The sequence below is a fragment of the Stegastes partitus genome, unplaced genomic scaffold (genome assembly GCF_000690725.1).
Source record: "Stegastes partitus isolate 25-593 unplaced genomic scaffold, Stegastes_partitus-1.0.2 Scaffold541, whole genome shotgun sequence".
Classification (NCBI taxonomy): Eukaryota; Metazoa; Chordata; class Actinopteri; family Pomacentridae; genus Stegastes; species Stegastes partitus.
In genome coordinates, this window is record NW_007578272.1 from 360,270 (window position 1) to 374,933 (window position 14,664).

The window sequence follows — 14,664 nt, forward strand, 5'->3', positions numbered from 1 at the left end:
ACGGTCCGTTACGGTTGCAAAACAACATTTGCACAGTTTACCGTAAAAGCTCCTTTTTACAGAGAGACACTGAACACATCACGTAAACCTCAGATTGCGTAATGCGTCGCTGTCAAGCAGGTGAGGTTCAGCAGGTTGTGTTTCGCTGCAGATTACAGATTATTTGTTCTGCAAACTTTATCGGTAACTGTGTGTGAAGCGTCGGACTGCGCTGCCAGTCTGTACACGCAGGAATTCCTCCTCCTCCTCCTCCTCCTCCTCTCATACCTTTCCTTCCTTCCCTCCCTTTCTGTCTCTCTCATCTCTCTCTCTCTTTTGCTGGCAGTGATGTGCTGAATCTTGTCAGAGTAAATTCCTCATCTGTGGCAGAAACTCAGGAAGAACTTTCCAGAAGGTTTTGACTTCTCGCTGAGAAACACGGGGGTGGATTTTTATTCAGATCTGTAGTTAGCGCCCCGCATGAATAATGTAGTAGTGAACTAACATCTGGTCTGATATGAACATTAATCAAACAGAGGTTGTAATGAGCACCTAATTCGAGGCTTTTTCACCTTTATTAGACAGGTTTAGTGTTCAGGTTGTGCTCTATTGGAGGCACCGATTCATTAAACGCTGTGGCTGGATTTGGTGATTGTAAAACAGAGTTGGTTCTGTTGGGTTCGTTCCTTTTAAACAAATAAAAATCTGTCCCCGGCCAAGCTGCCAGACAGTGATGTCATTAAATAGCAGAGTGTGACCAGAAAATGTTTTTTCCACAACTGCTGTTAGTCGAGACACAGAAATAGACTAAAGAAAGGAACAGGAATTTCTCAAATCGTATTAATATCTCCACCACAAAGGCCTCATTCAGCTCAACATCTGCGTCTAGAATAGAACATCTGTTCACAGCAGCAAATTGGATTTTTATTATTAATCATTCCTTTGATTTTTCCAAATTGAATAAATGTTTAATCACAGAAAAAAGTCTAAGAAATACACACTAATACTAATCATAAAGAAAAATAAAGTTTAGTTTGTAAGTTTAGTTTGCATTTTCTTGACTAAATGACCCCAAACAGTTTGAAAACTGTTTATTATTTCTGTTTGTGCTCCAACGAAGAAAAAAATCTGAACAGATGTAAATAGAACATAATTAAATCTGCGATATTAGTAATAAAAAATAGGTTTGTATCTTTAAATTAAATCTGCATTTATTCAAAACTCAAGACTGTGTCCATTTTTTCCACAACATGTGTTGAATTCCAGCCAATTTTCTGACTGTTTGCTGTTTTATTCACTATTATTTAATTACAAAGGAGGAGCCCAAATAGTTTCACTTTAAATATCCATCCATCCATTATCTATACACCTCTTAATCCTCACTAGGGTCATGGGGGGCTGGAGTCTATCCCAGCTGACTCAGGGTGAAGGCAGGGGACACCCTGGACAGGTCACCAGTCTATCACAGGGCTACACTTAGAGACAGACAATCAAGCACACTCACATTCACACCTACGGACAATTTAGAATCACCAATTAACCTCAACATGTTTTTGGACTGTGGGAGGAAGCCAGAGAACCTGGAGAGAACCCACACTGCACGGGGAGAACATGCAAACTCCATGAAGAAAGATCCTGGGTGTCCTCACCGGGACGCGAACCAACGACCTTCTAGCTGCGAGGCTAACCACAACCAAAGAAACACAACATCGTGTTGCCTCTAACCTGAAGTACCAGCAGTGGAAGGCGCACACATGTTTCTCCATAAAGTCATTTTTCAGTACAATATTTTTTTTTAAAAATCATCGGCTAAGCAGAAAATGTAGTTAAATATAACTTTTAAAAATTGTCAGATTTGAAAAAACAAAGTCAAGTCAGTGGTATGGACATTTAAAAAAAAGGATAATGAAAAAAAGATAAAATGATCAGATAGATGTTGACTTACCTCGAAACTTTTAGTATGTATGTACAAAAAAAAATTCACTTGTTAAAACAAAGACCAGTCTTGCTTTATCTACATAATAATACAATGCAAAAAAAAATCTTAAAATCATACTGGAAACTGCCAACAAATCCAATCTATCCGTAGCAAAATCAGTCAGATTTGCATTTATAACAGTGGACTGTCTGCTTTAATTCGAGCCAGTAGGAAACTTAGTAGGAACTGGAGAGCCAAACTAAAGGAAGTCACATAATATTAGCTGAAGTCTCACTCACCAAGTCTGTATATTCTGGCCCTGATGGAGCGTGACACGTGGTAGTGCAGCATGGTTGCAGTTGTTGTGACATCTGACATACAAACGCTGCTTTTTAAATGGGTTCATGATCACCGCGTTCCTGAGAAGAGTCCATCAGAACGCCCCCTTCTTACGGTATTCACGACCTCGTAGGTAGAAATGTTCTGAAAGCTCAGACATGTAATGAGCTCAGAGATAGTGGACACCATGAAAGTTCATTTTTCAGTGGACACCAATTATTATACTTCAGTTTTGTTCATACAGTTTCTATGTGATTTTATAAAGTTGGAGAAAACGGTTTTTATCCCCAAAAGCTTCGTGTTTTTATGATCCCGTCTGCATTTCCTACATTACATCTCCTCTCGTTAGCTACAAACGATGATAGTAAAACACGTGCTGTCCTCGTGTAACCGGTTTGTGTGAAGTACGGTCATAAACTTGTGCACAAATAAATGCCACAGGAACACGTTAGCGTGCCGTACGATGAACTTTGGAATGTGATTTGTCTAAAAGATGAAACATGGAAATGTTCGCGACCACAATATTGCTCACCTGACCCATAAAGCACAACAGTAAAAGAGCAACGGTGAAAGTTCTCACAGAGGTTTTCAAACAGAACGTCACTCTCAGATGTTCTGCATGTGGACTCTGGAGGTCTGACATGTGACACTAATTACCTGATGTGTAATTACAACTCTGCATGTTACTGATGGACATCGTTATACGTATGATTGGCTCCCAGGAACGTTGGCTAGCATTAGCTACAAGCTCCAAGCATTTTCTTTTTTTTTAAAGAAAATATATCAATCAAATGTTCAAAGAACCTTTTAAGAATGTTTTGACTTACAAGACTGCTCCTATAAAGTTAAAACAACGTTGTCACAAACACAGATTGTGTTCCATGATAACGAAAGAGGAACATTCTCAAATTGAGCTTCAACTAAATGTTTTACAGACATTATCTAAACCTCAGATGACAGAACGTTCTTTAGAACATGTCCTTCATATAATAACAATGGTGGAACATTTTTCCTGCAATGTTCTGAGGATGTTTTGGGGATGTTGTTGCTGAAAGACGTTGTAGAATCAGTGAAACACTCTCACAACGTTCCACAGTGCTACATGATAACAAATAGAAGGTTCTCATGTTTTGAGAGCACCAGGTCTAACAATGTTATCACTAAAGGTTTTTATTTTTTGCCAAAAACATTAGTAGAACTTTGCAGAACCTTCTCAGAATTTTTTGATTTACAAGACTGCTCCTATGAAGTTAAAACAATGTTTTAACGCCAACATTTAAAGGATGTTGTCACAAACACAGATTATGTTCCATGATAACGGAAGAGAAACGTTCTCAAATTAAGCTTCAAAGAAATGTTTTACAGATGTTGTCGAAACTTCAGATGATGAAGGTTCTTTATAACATGTTCCTCACATATTAACAAAGGTGGACGATTCTTCCTGCAATGTTCTGAGGATGTTTTGGGGATGTTGTTACTGAAAGACAGTCAGACTCTCACAATGTTCCACAGTCAGGTGATAACAAAAGGAAGAAGGTTCTCATGTTTTGAGAGCACCACAATGTTCTCACTGAACAGTTTGATTTTTTGCCAGAAACATTAATGGAACTTTGCAGAACCTTCTCAGAACATCTTTGGAAAAACAAAATCTCTCTGTGTGAGGGACCACTGGTTTGCAAGGTCACCAGTAAAGAATAAATCCCAACAAGTCAAAAGCTGGTGTATCTTTTAGTCTACTGTGATCTTGTTTAATTCTGGTCACGCAAAAGCGACTAATTCAAAAGTAACAGGACAAATAAATGGATTTAAGTACAGTTTAAAAATAACTCATGCCTATAACTGACTGATTTGTGCAACATGATCTGATGCTCGGTTGGGGGAAAAAAAAACGACCACAGAAGCTGTTTTGTGTTTCCTCTGCTACTGAAGGACCTTGGCTTTTACTGGCTCATGTGATAACACTGATAGTCCGTCAGCGAGTCAAATAAACTGTCGCTATTGTTGGACCTTAAAAAATGTGTGTGAGAAAGACTCAGAGTGGACAGAAAGAGGCTCGGACAGACGGACGGACTGAAAGACTGGCTATTGTGCAGCTCTGGCAGGATGCTGCAGATGCTTTAAACACATGTTTGTGTGACTCATAAACCAAAGACACACAACAGAAGCTCGTACTGTGTGCAAACTGTGTCTTCTATCCATTGAAATATTTTATACGACTGCACACGGACGCACGGTTGTTTGTGGTGAGTTTATCCAAGTAAACACGAGTTAACCATTAAGCTGCATTACACCGCCGTAACACATGCGCAGGTCACACAGCCTCGACAATCACACTTTAACTTGGCTCTAATGAGACTTTACTCTGAAGGAATTAAATCATGAATGATTGCCGACATTTTGTACAAAACTTAAGAATAATGTCCAGGGGGAAAAAAATCTGTCGTTTTGTAAATGGTGATTTATTCCTTTACATTCAGCCAGAAAATTATACAATTTAACTACTGAAATTAAAAAAAAAAAAATGTCACCACTTACAGATGTTATACATAATTTAAAGGAAAAAAACATCATTAATTATTAAACTAAACTTTATTAATAATGATTTAAAATTGAAAATAAATAAATAAATAAATATTTTAAACTGTTATTTTATAGATTTTACCTGCTTTGTCAAATTAAAGATAATATTTGGGGGGAAAAAATCAGAAAAAAATGTATTTAATTGCATTATGATTTTTTTTTTAAAAAGCCTATTTACATGAACTAACAGTAGTTCTCTCACAGTAGTTCATTCTTGTATTTGTTAAATGTATTTGGTATTTCTTATTTATTCTATAAGTAACTGAAAAGGGACACGACACCTTCACACAGAAAGAAAAACAGAATCAGACAAAACAAAACTAGACACTAAAACCCATACATCATGACAAGAGCAAAAACAAATTTGGATTTATAGTCACTTTTTTTCTGACTAAAAGGCTTTTTTTCCCCTAAGATGGCGGCGTGCAGTAGTGTAGCAGCCTGACAACTCCTGTGTGATTTTGTCTTTTGTAAATATATGTATATATTCTTATTTGTCTTTTATACTTTTACTTTTTATACTTCTGCACCACTGGAGTTGTCTTTTAGTTTCGTTGTACCTTGTGTATGATGACAATGAAAGCATTCTATTCTATTCTATTCTATTCTATTCTATTCTATTCTATTCTATTCTTCTGGCTGGAAATCACTTAAGTGACAAAAAACATGGTGAGACTTTAGAGACATTGACATTAGAGGTGTTAATGATGGATTTTGTAGGAGGTTTTTTTTGTTTTTTTATTTAGAGTTAGACAATAAATGCCATGTCAAATATTATTCTGAACTTTCTCGGTGGCAAACAGTTCTTATAATTAATAACAATCTTTCTGCATGAAGATGGCAAAAATTAAGAGGAGCATTTGGAATAGTTTAGAAGCTCAATTTAAAAAAAATAAATACAAATTTGGTCCAGCTTCAACAAATATGAATAATTCTGTACACAATGTCTCGTCATCTTTTGTCATTTACTTGTAGCTTTTAGTCAAAAGATGTATTGATTGATTGAAAATTGCAGCAAATAAAAATTGGTCATGGCTATGAATCATTTTGGGCTTAATTGTACACATGTTGTACTTAAATGTGACAATATATTAGAAACATGGAGTTTTGAGAGTAGTAAAAGTTATTTTTCCACTTTGAAATGTCCTGCTCAGAACATTTCTTGGTTGCCATTGCAGAAAAAAAATTGTATTATTACCCAATAATGATACAATAAGTGGTTTTATTCACATTGTGCTGAGTCAGGGGGATGATTCCAGCGTTGTCCATCTCCTAAATTAGATCTTCTCTCTGCTGCAACCCGAAGCTGCCATTTAAGACGCCAACATGGGCGAATGTAAAATCTCAACCATTCTTGGTGAATGAGCTTTTATTTGGAAATATTCCTCGACTGACAACCAACCTCAAAAAACACCGACAAGCAAAAATGGCGTCACTGTTGGTGAAATCAGAGCGCTGGTGTTTTATCTGTCGTGTCTTCAACATTTAGCAGCAGTTTTACAAACCAGCTCCATCTTGGAATGTGAAACACTGTCAGCTGTGAGACCGCTGCGGTGATAAAGATTAAGACGAGTCCAAACCTCAGGACAGAATGACTCGGAGTCTCTGGAATTTTCATGTTTCTCTCTTTCCACTGTGTGGGATTGGCAGCACAGTTATTAGCCGTCGTTCTCGTCGTAGGTAGGAGCGTTTTGCCACTTTGGGCTGTCAGACTCGAGCTGTCAAACTCTTGTTTCCTCAGCAGGCTCCGGCTGATTTAACATTAACGCCTCCTTCCTCTTCTGTCCTCCCTCTCTGCTCCTTTTATAAGAAGAAAACATTCCCTTTATTACACTGAAGCAAACTGGACTGGAGGTATTAAAAGCATCAGAGGATGTTCCATCACATCCTGTGTTTGTGAACAGGTTCGACCTCTGACCTCGGCTGCAGCACAGTGTGCCCAGTCAGGACAGGAGTGGGAGAGAGGAATGCCTTTGACCCACCACTTCCACTGTTGTTGTTTTGTTTTTTTTTCTTGCAAGCCTGCTGCTGAACAGAGACTATTTTTGTGACACATTATCCAGCAGAATCGAGCTCATTCATTGTGGTTGGGTAACTTTACACGGCTCTTTCATGAGGGGACTTCTGTTTGTTAACTACAGTTTCACACGGAGGCAAATCTGTGACTCATCACCTCAAATCGCACACATCGGCGGCGTTCGAATGCATTTCTGCGAGGAAAAAAAACAACAACTGAGGAGCAAGTTTAGGATATCTTCTTGTGTTTTCCTGTGGTCTCAGCCAAGTCCAGAGAGGAAACAATGGCCGCCTGTGCTGCAGCGTTTATCAGGTCCTCTGGAGAACAATACACTCTGTCTGGGACCACACCCATCTTACAGCGCCCCCCTTCTTCCATTCACTTTAGTCCTTATTTGGTCGTGCTGCCAGCTCGGCCGGCGATTGGTCGAGGCGGAAAAACATTTTGACCGAGACGCACACACCTGTGCAGGTTGGCACACGCCCACCCACACTTTTTTTTTCTCAGCATCCGTGCACACACTCAGACATGACAACAGCGACTGACACACACCGCTACGTTTATATTCTTTTGCCTTGGAGCTTTAAAAAAAGTTGCCGAGATGTTTTTTTTTTGATTGTGTTAAACTTGTCACATCTGCCTTGTCTAGACATGCAGCCAATAAAATCTTGCAAACACACACACGTTGCATTCCTCCAACTGCTGACACGCTATTATCTTCATATCTTTAAGGTTTCTTACAAACCAGCTGGCGGGCTATGAGGGGCTCTGCAGCATTCCAGAAGCACACAGCAGCCCTTTGAGGAAGCAGCTTATCAGTAATTTGAGGAAGTTGGTCAGTTATCACACAGAGAAAGTTGCATCGGTGCTTTTGTTTTTTCTCCCCCGATACACAAAGCTAATAGTAACGCACTGTGCAGGAAGTACAACTCAGCAGCAGGTTGTTATGGGCTCCTCTCATATATTTAAGATCGATTGTGTTACAGCATGAGGCTGATTTTCATAGAAGCTGAGCTGAAAATGTAAAGAAAGTGGAAGACGGACAGTAAAACGTGACGCATGCCGGTGTGAGATGCTTAAGAAATGGCGGCCTCTAGTGGAGGAAAAAAGAAACCTTTACAAGAGAGTATTTATAACACATATATTTTATTACACATATAACTAAAGTAATTACAGACAAATACTCTCTGTCTTAAGTTATAAGACTTTCATACAGATGGACTTCTTATATCTTTAAGAGTGTCGTCTCCCTCAGTCGGACGGTTCTCCTGCAGCCTCCAGTTCAGTTAAAATGGCTCTGGATGGGACAGAGAGACGAGATGCTGTGAGTAAACATGAGGATGCACCACGAATAAAGGAGACTGGGAGGCACGAAGAGCTACTAGAGCATCAAACTGAGCCTCACTGAGAGCAGAAGCAGGATTTATCTAAATGAACAAACAGTGCAGAGAGCTGCTGTGGACTAAAAACATCATTTGTAGCTCAAACACAATTATAATAACATATTTTTAAAATTGGCTCTTCATCATTTTGTCCCTGTGGGTTGCAACAAAACTCTGGATTAGTGCCTTTCCATTTTTATTTGGTAATATCACACCTGCCTCACACTGGATTAGATGAACATTAGGTGGCAGTACATTGAGCCAAAACTCAAACAGAAGCAGTGAATTGGTCCAATGTTGCTAAAAATGCCTCCAACATCTCGTCTAGTACAAACCACGCAGCTCTGTTCAGTGTCAGCCTGACTCCTGTCAGTAAATAAGGGCTCACACTGCCTATGCTAATGCTAAGCTAAGCTAAAAACTACTTGTCTGTAATGTGCTCCTCAGAAAACACAAACAAATCTCACTTTAAGATTGTGATATTTCATCAAAATCCCTTCATCCTCCCCACCTCAAGTAAAGATTTACTAAAAATCAACAGTCTGAACTCTGCGCTCCACATCGCTACCATGAAGTTTTTAGTGACCAACAGTCACGTGACAAAAAATTCAGAGACTTTCAACTGAAGTGCAGACAGAGGACAAGAAAAATGGTATCAGTCAAATCCATCTTTACCTTTGTTTATGATGCCGTTTGTCCCTTTTTTTTTTTTTTTTGGCAAATGAATCCCACTCAAAATCTGCCATCTGTTAATGATGAATTAATAACTACCTTTTCCCGTTTCATGGAGAAAACTAGCTGACATATCCGCTACAGCCTCTCCCAGATGAAGAAAACACACAACATCCTACTGCTGTAATCCTCGTCTCCACGCCTCACCTTTGCTCCTCAGTCAGATCGAACTCGGCCAGCGTTCTCGTGGCCAGCGTCGGCGTTTGCAGCAGACAGAGGGCTGCAGCCGCCTGGACCAGCTCCACTGCTTTCTGTGGCGTGCCGTCACTGTGGCACACCGTCAGGAAGGCGTCCAGAACCTCCTTCCTGCAGAAGAACAGCAGAAACAGCAGGTTAGGATGCGATACCGCAGGAGGACATTTCATCCACGACGTCTGGTCAGAACAGTCACGTCCAGGATCACTTGGGGTAACAGTTTTTTGAGCTGATTATTTGCATGATTAAAACATTTTTTCTAATGTTTTTGTCATGAGAGGTTGGAGATTTAGGAGTCAGCAGGCAGAATTCCAACTGTCCCACTCATAAGCAGCAGTTACACAATGCTTAAAACAGCTATCAAGGTTGTATTTTCTCAGTAAAACACCAGCAGTTTTGGTTCCGTGTAAACGCTACGAGCTCAGAGGTCACATAAATAGCCCATATTTTGACTTTCAGGTTTTTCCCTTTTCCTTAGTGTGTTGTAAATATGGTTTTGTGCATGTGAAAGGTCTGCATGTCCACAGAAAACGCATTCAAAATGAGCATCTAACCTGCAGTTTCTAATCATTCCCTGACTACAGTCACATCTGCCAGCGCTACATCTATCCAGTCATAGCTATACAGAGCTACTGTAGGCCCAGTTTGTGCTTTTCAGAAGACACAGGAGCTAAATAAAGCATTTCAGACAGACGGTGAGCAGACGTGCTGCAGAAATGTACGAGAACAAAAATGTGTTTTGTGAACAAGTTCCATTAGCGTCCAAAAACAAAACTATGAACCTGTAAATGTGCGTAATATGGGGCTCCTCTTTAAATGCAGTGCATTACTGTAAATCTACAACTTTGACAGCAACAGGTGATGTCAGCCGTTACCTTTGCAAATTAACTAAAGCAGCTACAATTACTGAACTGAACTAAACGGTCGGTTACTTTTGTCTTGCATGAGAATGGTCATGGACAGACTAAAGCAGGATGCAGCTTATTCCTGTCGCCTCTCTGTTCATGGTCTAATGTCACCGAACCCTACAGGGTGGGACTGATCAGTTATTCTTCCCTCTAAGAAGTCAATCACTGACTTCAGGCAGATTAACAACACATGAAATTAGACATTATCCACATTAAGAAGGTTGAAATCATGGATTCCTACAAGCATCTTGGCACAGGACTGCTTGTCAAACAGGATCAACAAAAGGATTCATTTAACGCAGAAGCTGGATTCTTTTTACGTCTGTGATAGTTCTATGATAGATCTTTTATTGAAACCTATTTATGTTCCTTCATCTGTCGGTTTATTGGGTTGTCTGTGAAGGACAAGAAGAGCTTAAACGTCGTAGTTAAAGCGTATTTCAAGATCGTTGGAGTTCAGCCGACGGACCTGAGCTTCCTTTGGATAAAAAAAAGAAACAAAAGGTTGCTTAAAAAATGAGCCAATCGGATCACATTCTTTCACCTTCAAGCCAAAATTAGAACAAATCGTTACTCAGAGTCCTTTATTTTCTCTGCTAACAAGCTGCTGAACACAGACAAGATCCATTTTTAATGACTGTTATTTGAGAATAATTGAATAAGATACGCTGAGTTTATTTACTGTATTAATCATATCATTTGTTCCTCCTACTGTTCCCATGCTTATGTTTATTATGACATTTTAGGAACGTTACAAATGAGCTGTCTGGGACAAATAAAGTTGCCTGAACTGAACTGAATCTCTCCTTGAGATAAAGTTCACAAACACACTGATGAGTTCTCGTCTATGTACACAAGCTGCAGCTTCATTCATATCAAGGAAAGGATTCTATTCTTCAGAAGCATCTGGTGAAACAAGGTTCTTCTACAAAGCTAGTCACGCTAGAGCCCAGCGCCGCTGACCGAGGACACGCTCCATTAAACGGCCAACGCATGATTTGAAACCCGACGATTCATCGGCACGGTCTGTAAGTCAGGCAGAACTAAACACACCGAGCGCCAGGTGTGTCGATGAAGACATGCAACTCATGTCAACAGTCCAGTCAGTTGAATTCAGACGGCTAATTAGCTGAATGACGGTGACAGATGGAGACGGTGGGCCACCATGCAGAGAGATGTTTACCAGCTAGCAGGACAAAGACGATGCTACAATGGAGGCGGAGCTCAAACAGACACCTGTGGGTTTAGAATACGAGTCTACTGCAGCAGACACCTGCACTTGTGCATTTCATAGACAGCTAAAACTCACAAAAAAGATAGTTTCCCTCATAACTGCTTACTTTTTAATGCAGTAATTGGTTAATTACTTTTGAAAGAAGCAGCCAGTAAATGTCTGTTATGAGCTCAGTCTGGATGTTTGTACTTTAGGTGAAGACTTACGAAGGAACTCTGTTGTAGGATTTGAAGAGCTCCAGCATCTCCCTGTAGAGAAATCACACAGAGAGGAGGTGAAGTCACAGATTTCTGCAGTCCAAAAAAAATCATGTGGAAGTGCAGCTTAGTGGCAGCAGACTGATAGACAGATTTTTGGCCTGGCTGAGCATCAGGGCCGATATTTGGCATTTTTCTGATTATCTGTTTTATTATTTTACTAGTTGATTATTGTGATATTAAATGCACTACTTTGGGTCGAATGCAGCTGCCTCTCTCTGACTGTGAACTCAGCAATGTCTCTCTCTGTCAAAAGATGAACAAGAAACACAAGCCGCAAATCAGGATATCAGCTGCTTTTACAGTGGCTAAGGCGGCGCTAACGGCTAGCGGTTAAGTTAGGAGGCAGCCACAGATTACTCCGAAAACTAAAATAAATAACAATGCTTTGAGATCTGGCCCTGAATGGGGCAATAAAAGCTATACAACATTTAAAAGACACAACAAACTGTCTGATCTCACAGTAAACGGAGGAGAGCGTCCCAACATCCTGTGATGCTCTGACGTCGTCACTCCTATTATTCGTGAATATGTTCAGCGATAGTGATGATGAATAAGTCGGCTCCCTGTCGTCACATGCTGTACATGTATCACATTTAATGTATATGAGCTCGAAATATCCGCTTTTCTTGATCAGCAATAATCAGCATCTGCCCTGAAAAACCCATATGTGTCGATCCCTCGTCAGAAGTTCTGCTGTAAAAGCCCTCGAGCCGTTTCTCTCACCAGGCCATTTGGGTTTTGTTGGCTCGCAGCAGCACTATGGTGACGTTTGAGAGGGACAAGTTGCTCCACTGCAGAAGGCGCTTCACTTCGAACTCATTTTTCACATCCAGAGCGCACGTAGCAAAAGACTCCTGAACCTGCAGACGCACACACAAGAGCATTACGACGATTGTTTCCGTACTTTACAAACTCCAAATAGTGGAAAACTGGCAAAATTGTCCACGTAAACAGCTGCGATAGTCGTTATTTTAAAGTCTTACTGACCTCGGGACTGTGCTTCTCTCTGGCCATCAGCTGGAGCACCTCCTCCACCACTTCAGATTTATTTTCATGACCTACAGTCTTGATATCTGAAAAGCAGGCACAACACAACGGATGGGTGTCAAACTTTGTTAATTAGACATCCTGAAATGGTTGTATGCAGACACACATGGAGTGATCGCTGAGCTCACCCTTCCATATGTCAGGCAGCAGGTCCAGGCGGTTGTCAGTGTCCAGACACTGCAGCAGGTCCATCATTCCCTGAACGTTCGGGTAGAACAGCTACAAACACAGAATACAAAGAACAGTACTGTTGATTTACAGAAGCAAGAGCAAGTACAAGTTAGATAGTGTCCACTGTAAAAGTCTGAGAAGTAGTAAGTGTGAAAGGCATCTTTGTCTGCCTCTCGTACCTTCATGTGACAAATCAGAGTATACAAAGTCAAAGACATCCTCCCAGTAAAACAGAACCTACACACCCAAGTGAGAAGGAAGCTGAATATAGTTTACTGTCTGTTTATATTGACTATATAGTGAATGTAGTGTTGGAAGTCTCAACTCAACGGTTATTTGGTCATTGAATTAGCAAATTCTGGACTGAGTGAGGGCTGCAAGGTGGTTAGCACCGTCGCCTCACAGCTAGAAGGTCGCCGGTTCGTGCTCCGGTGAGGACACCCAGGATCTTTCTGTGTGGACTTTGTATGTTCTCCCCATGCAGCGTGGGTTCTCTCCGGGTTCTCCGGCTTCCACCCACACAGTCCAAAAACATGTTGAGGTTAATTGGTGATTCTAAATTGTCTGTAGGTGTGAATGTGAGTGTGCTTGGTTGTCTGTCTCTAATTGTAGCCCTGTGATAGACTGGGGACCTGTCCAGGTGTCCCCTGCCTTCACCCTGAGTCAGCTCCAGCGACCCTAGTGAGGATTAAGTGGTGTGTAGATGATGGATGGATGGACCGAGTGACAAAGTTCATCAGATCAACGTCACAACATTAAGAGTGTTTGTCTACAAATCATGAAAAATATGCAAAATCAAGCGAGAAAAATCAGCCTGATTAAGCGTAATAGCGTCCTGTAGGTTCTGCTGTTGTGCAGACAGACACCTTTAATAATTGCTTTGTAGTGCATCTTTTAATTACCGTTTGTTTGTCGTGTAACAGTCCATAAGGGCAACAGGGAATTACTGCTCAGTAGGGCTGAAGTATTTGGGAAAAAATGTCTAAATGCAATTTTTCTGTTGTGATCTGATTTCTCTGTAATAGAATTAAAATACATGAGACAAATGAAAAGCGTGACTTTTACACAAGATGGATGGCACGACTTCATCAAATAACTGATGCAACGCTTAAATCCTGGGCCAGGTGTTGTGTTTAAATAACAAAAGTGATTTTTATGTCAGTGGAAACACAACGTGCAGCTTAAACCACACAGTCTACGCTGAACAACAGCACCAACAATCTGCTCACATTAAATAAAATGGTCTCATTAATACATTATATTATATCTGTTATATCTCTATATTATAATTCTGATATATTTAGGAATTATGGCAGTTCATTTATTACATACAGCTTCATGCATGCAGGAAAAACTGCAGAAAAATCCGCTTAAGCCAAAATCTACATGAAGAGAAACCTTCAGATTCAGCTTGAAACTTTAAGTGAACAGTGAAATGAGGTATTATATTATTATTATGTAGTGGTGCAGTGTTGTACAGGTGAACAGACACAGACATGCAGAGGTTTACTGACCGAGGGAATCAGGCGCCTGTACCACTTCAGCACCGCATCGACGTGTTCCATCATGCACAACAGGTTGAAGAAACGACCACTGGAGAGAGGAGACAAGGAGGCCACTTATCAGGACGAATTATGTGTGACTTTTGTTGCAACATTTACTGGACGCACTATGACAAGAACAAATACAACTCAATGCTGCCTGTTTATTATCACACCCTCATACAATTATGACTAGATCCAGGATATTGCAATAATGGGGCATCAAGATGGCGGCGAGTTTAGGTGTGAAAACTAGCCGATGTACTGGATCAGCACGATCTACATGGCCTATATTGGACATATTTAGCATGTATATGGGAAATAAAGCATTTAAGGAGGGCTGCAAGGTGGTTAGCATCGT

The 14,664-nt window shown here is 40.4% G+C and overlaps 1 protein-coding gene across 1 annotated transcript in view; it reads right to left on the bottom strand.

Moving 5' to 3' along the window:
- Positions 1 to 7,960: 7,960 nt before the first annotated feature.
- The window catches only part of ptcd3 (pentatricopeptide repeat domain 3), a 16,869-nt gene continuing 10,165 nt past the window's right edge, over positions 7,961 to 14,664 (bottom strand). The window contains exons 17-23 of the mRNA XM_008288113.1: positions 14,277 to 14,355; positions 12,720 to 12,810; positions 12,532 to 12,617; positions 12,268 to 12,404; positions 11,491 to 11,532; positions 9,095 to 9,253; positions 7,961 to 8,130 (exon numbers count right to left, since the gene is read on the bottom strand). Of these exons, the coding sequence (XP_008286335.1) occupies positions 8,085 to 8,130; positions 9,095 to 9,253; positions 11,491 to 11,532; positions 12,268 to 12,404; positions 12,532 to 12,617; positions 12,720 to 12,810; positions 14,277 to 14,355 (640 nt within the window). The 3' untranslated portion in view covers positions 7,961 to 8,084. The remainder of the gene's footprint in view (positions 8,131 to 9,094; positions 9,254 to 11,490; positions 11,533 to 12,267; positions 12,405 to 12,531; positions 12,618 to 12,719; positions 12,811 to 14,276; positions 14,356 to 14,664) is intronic.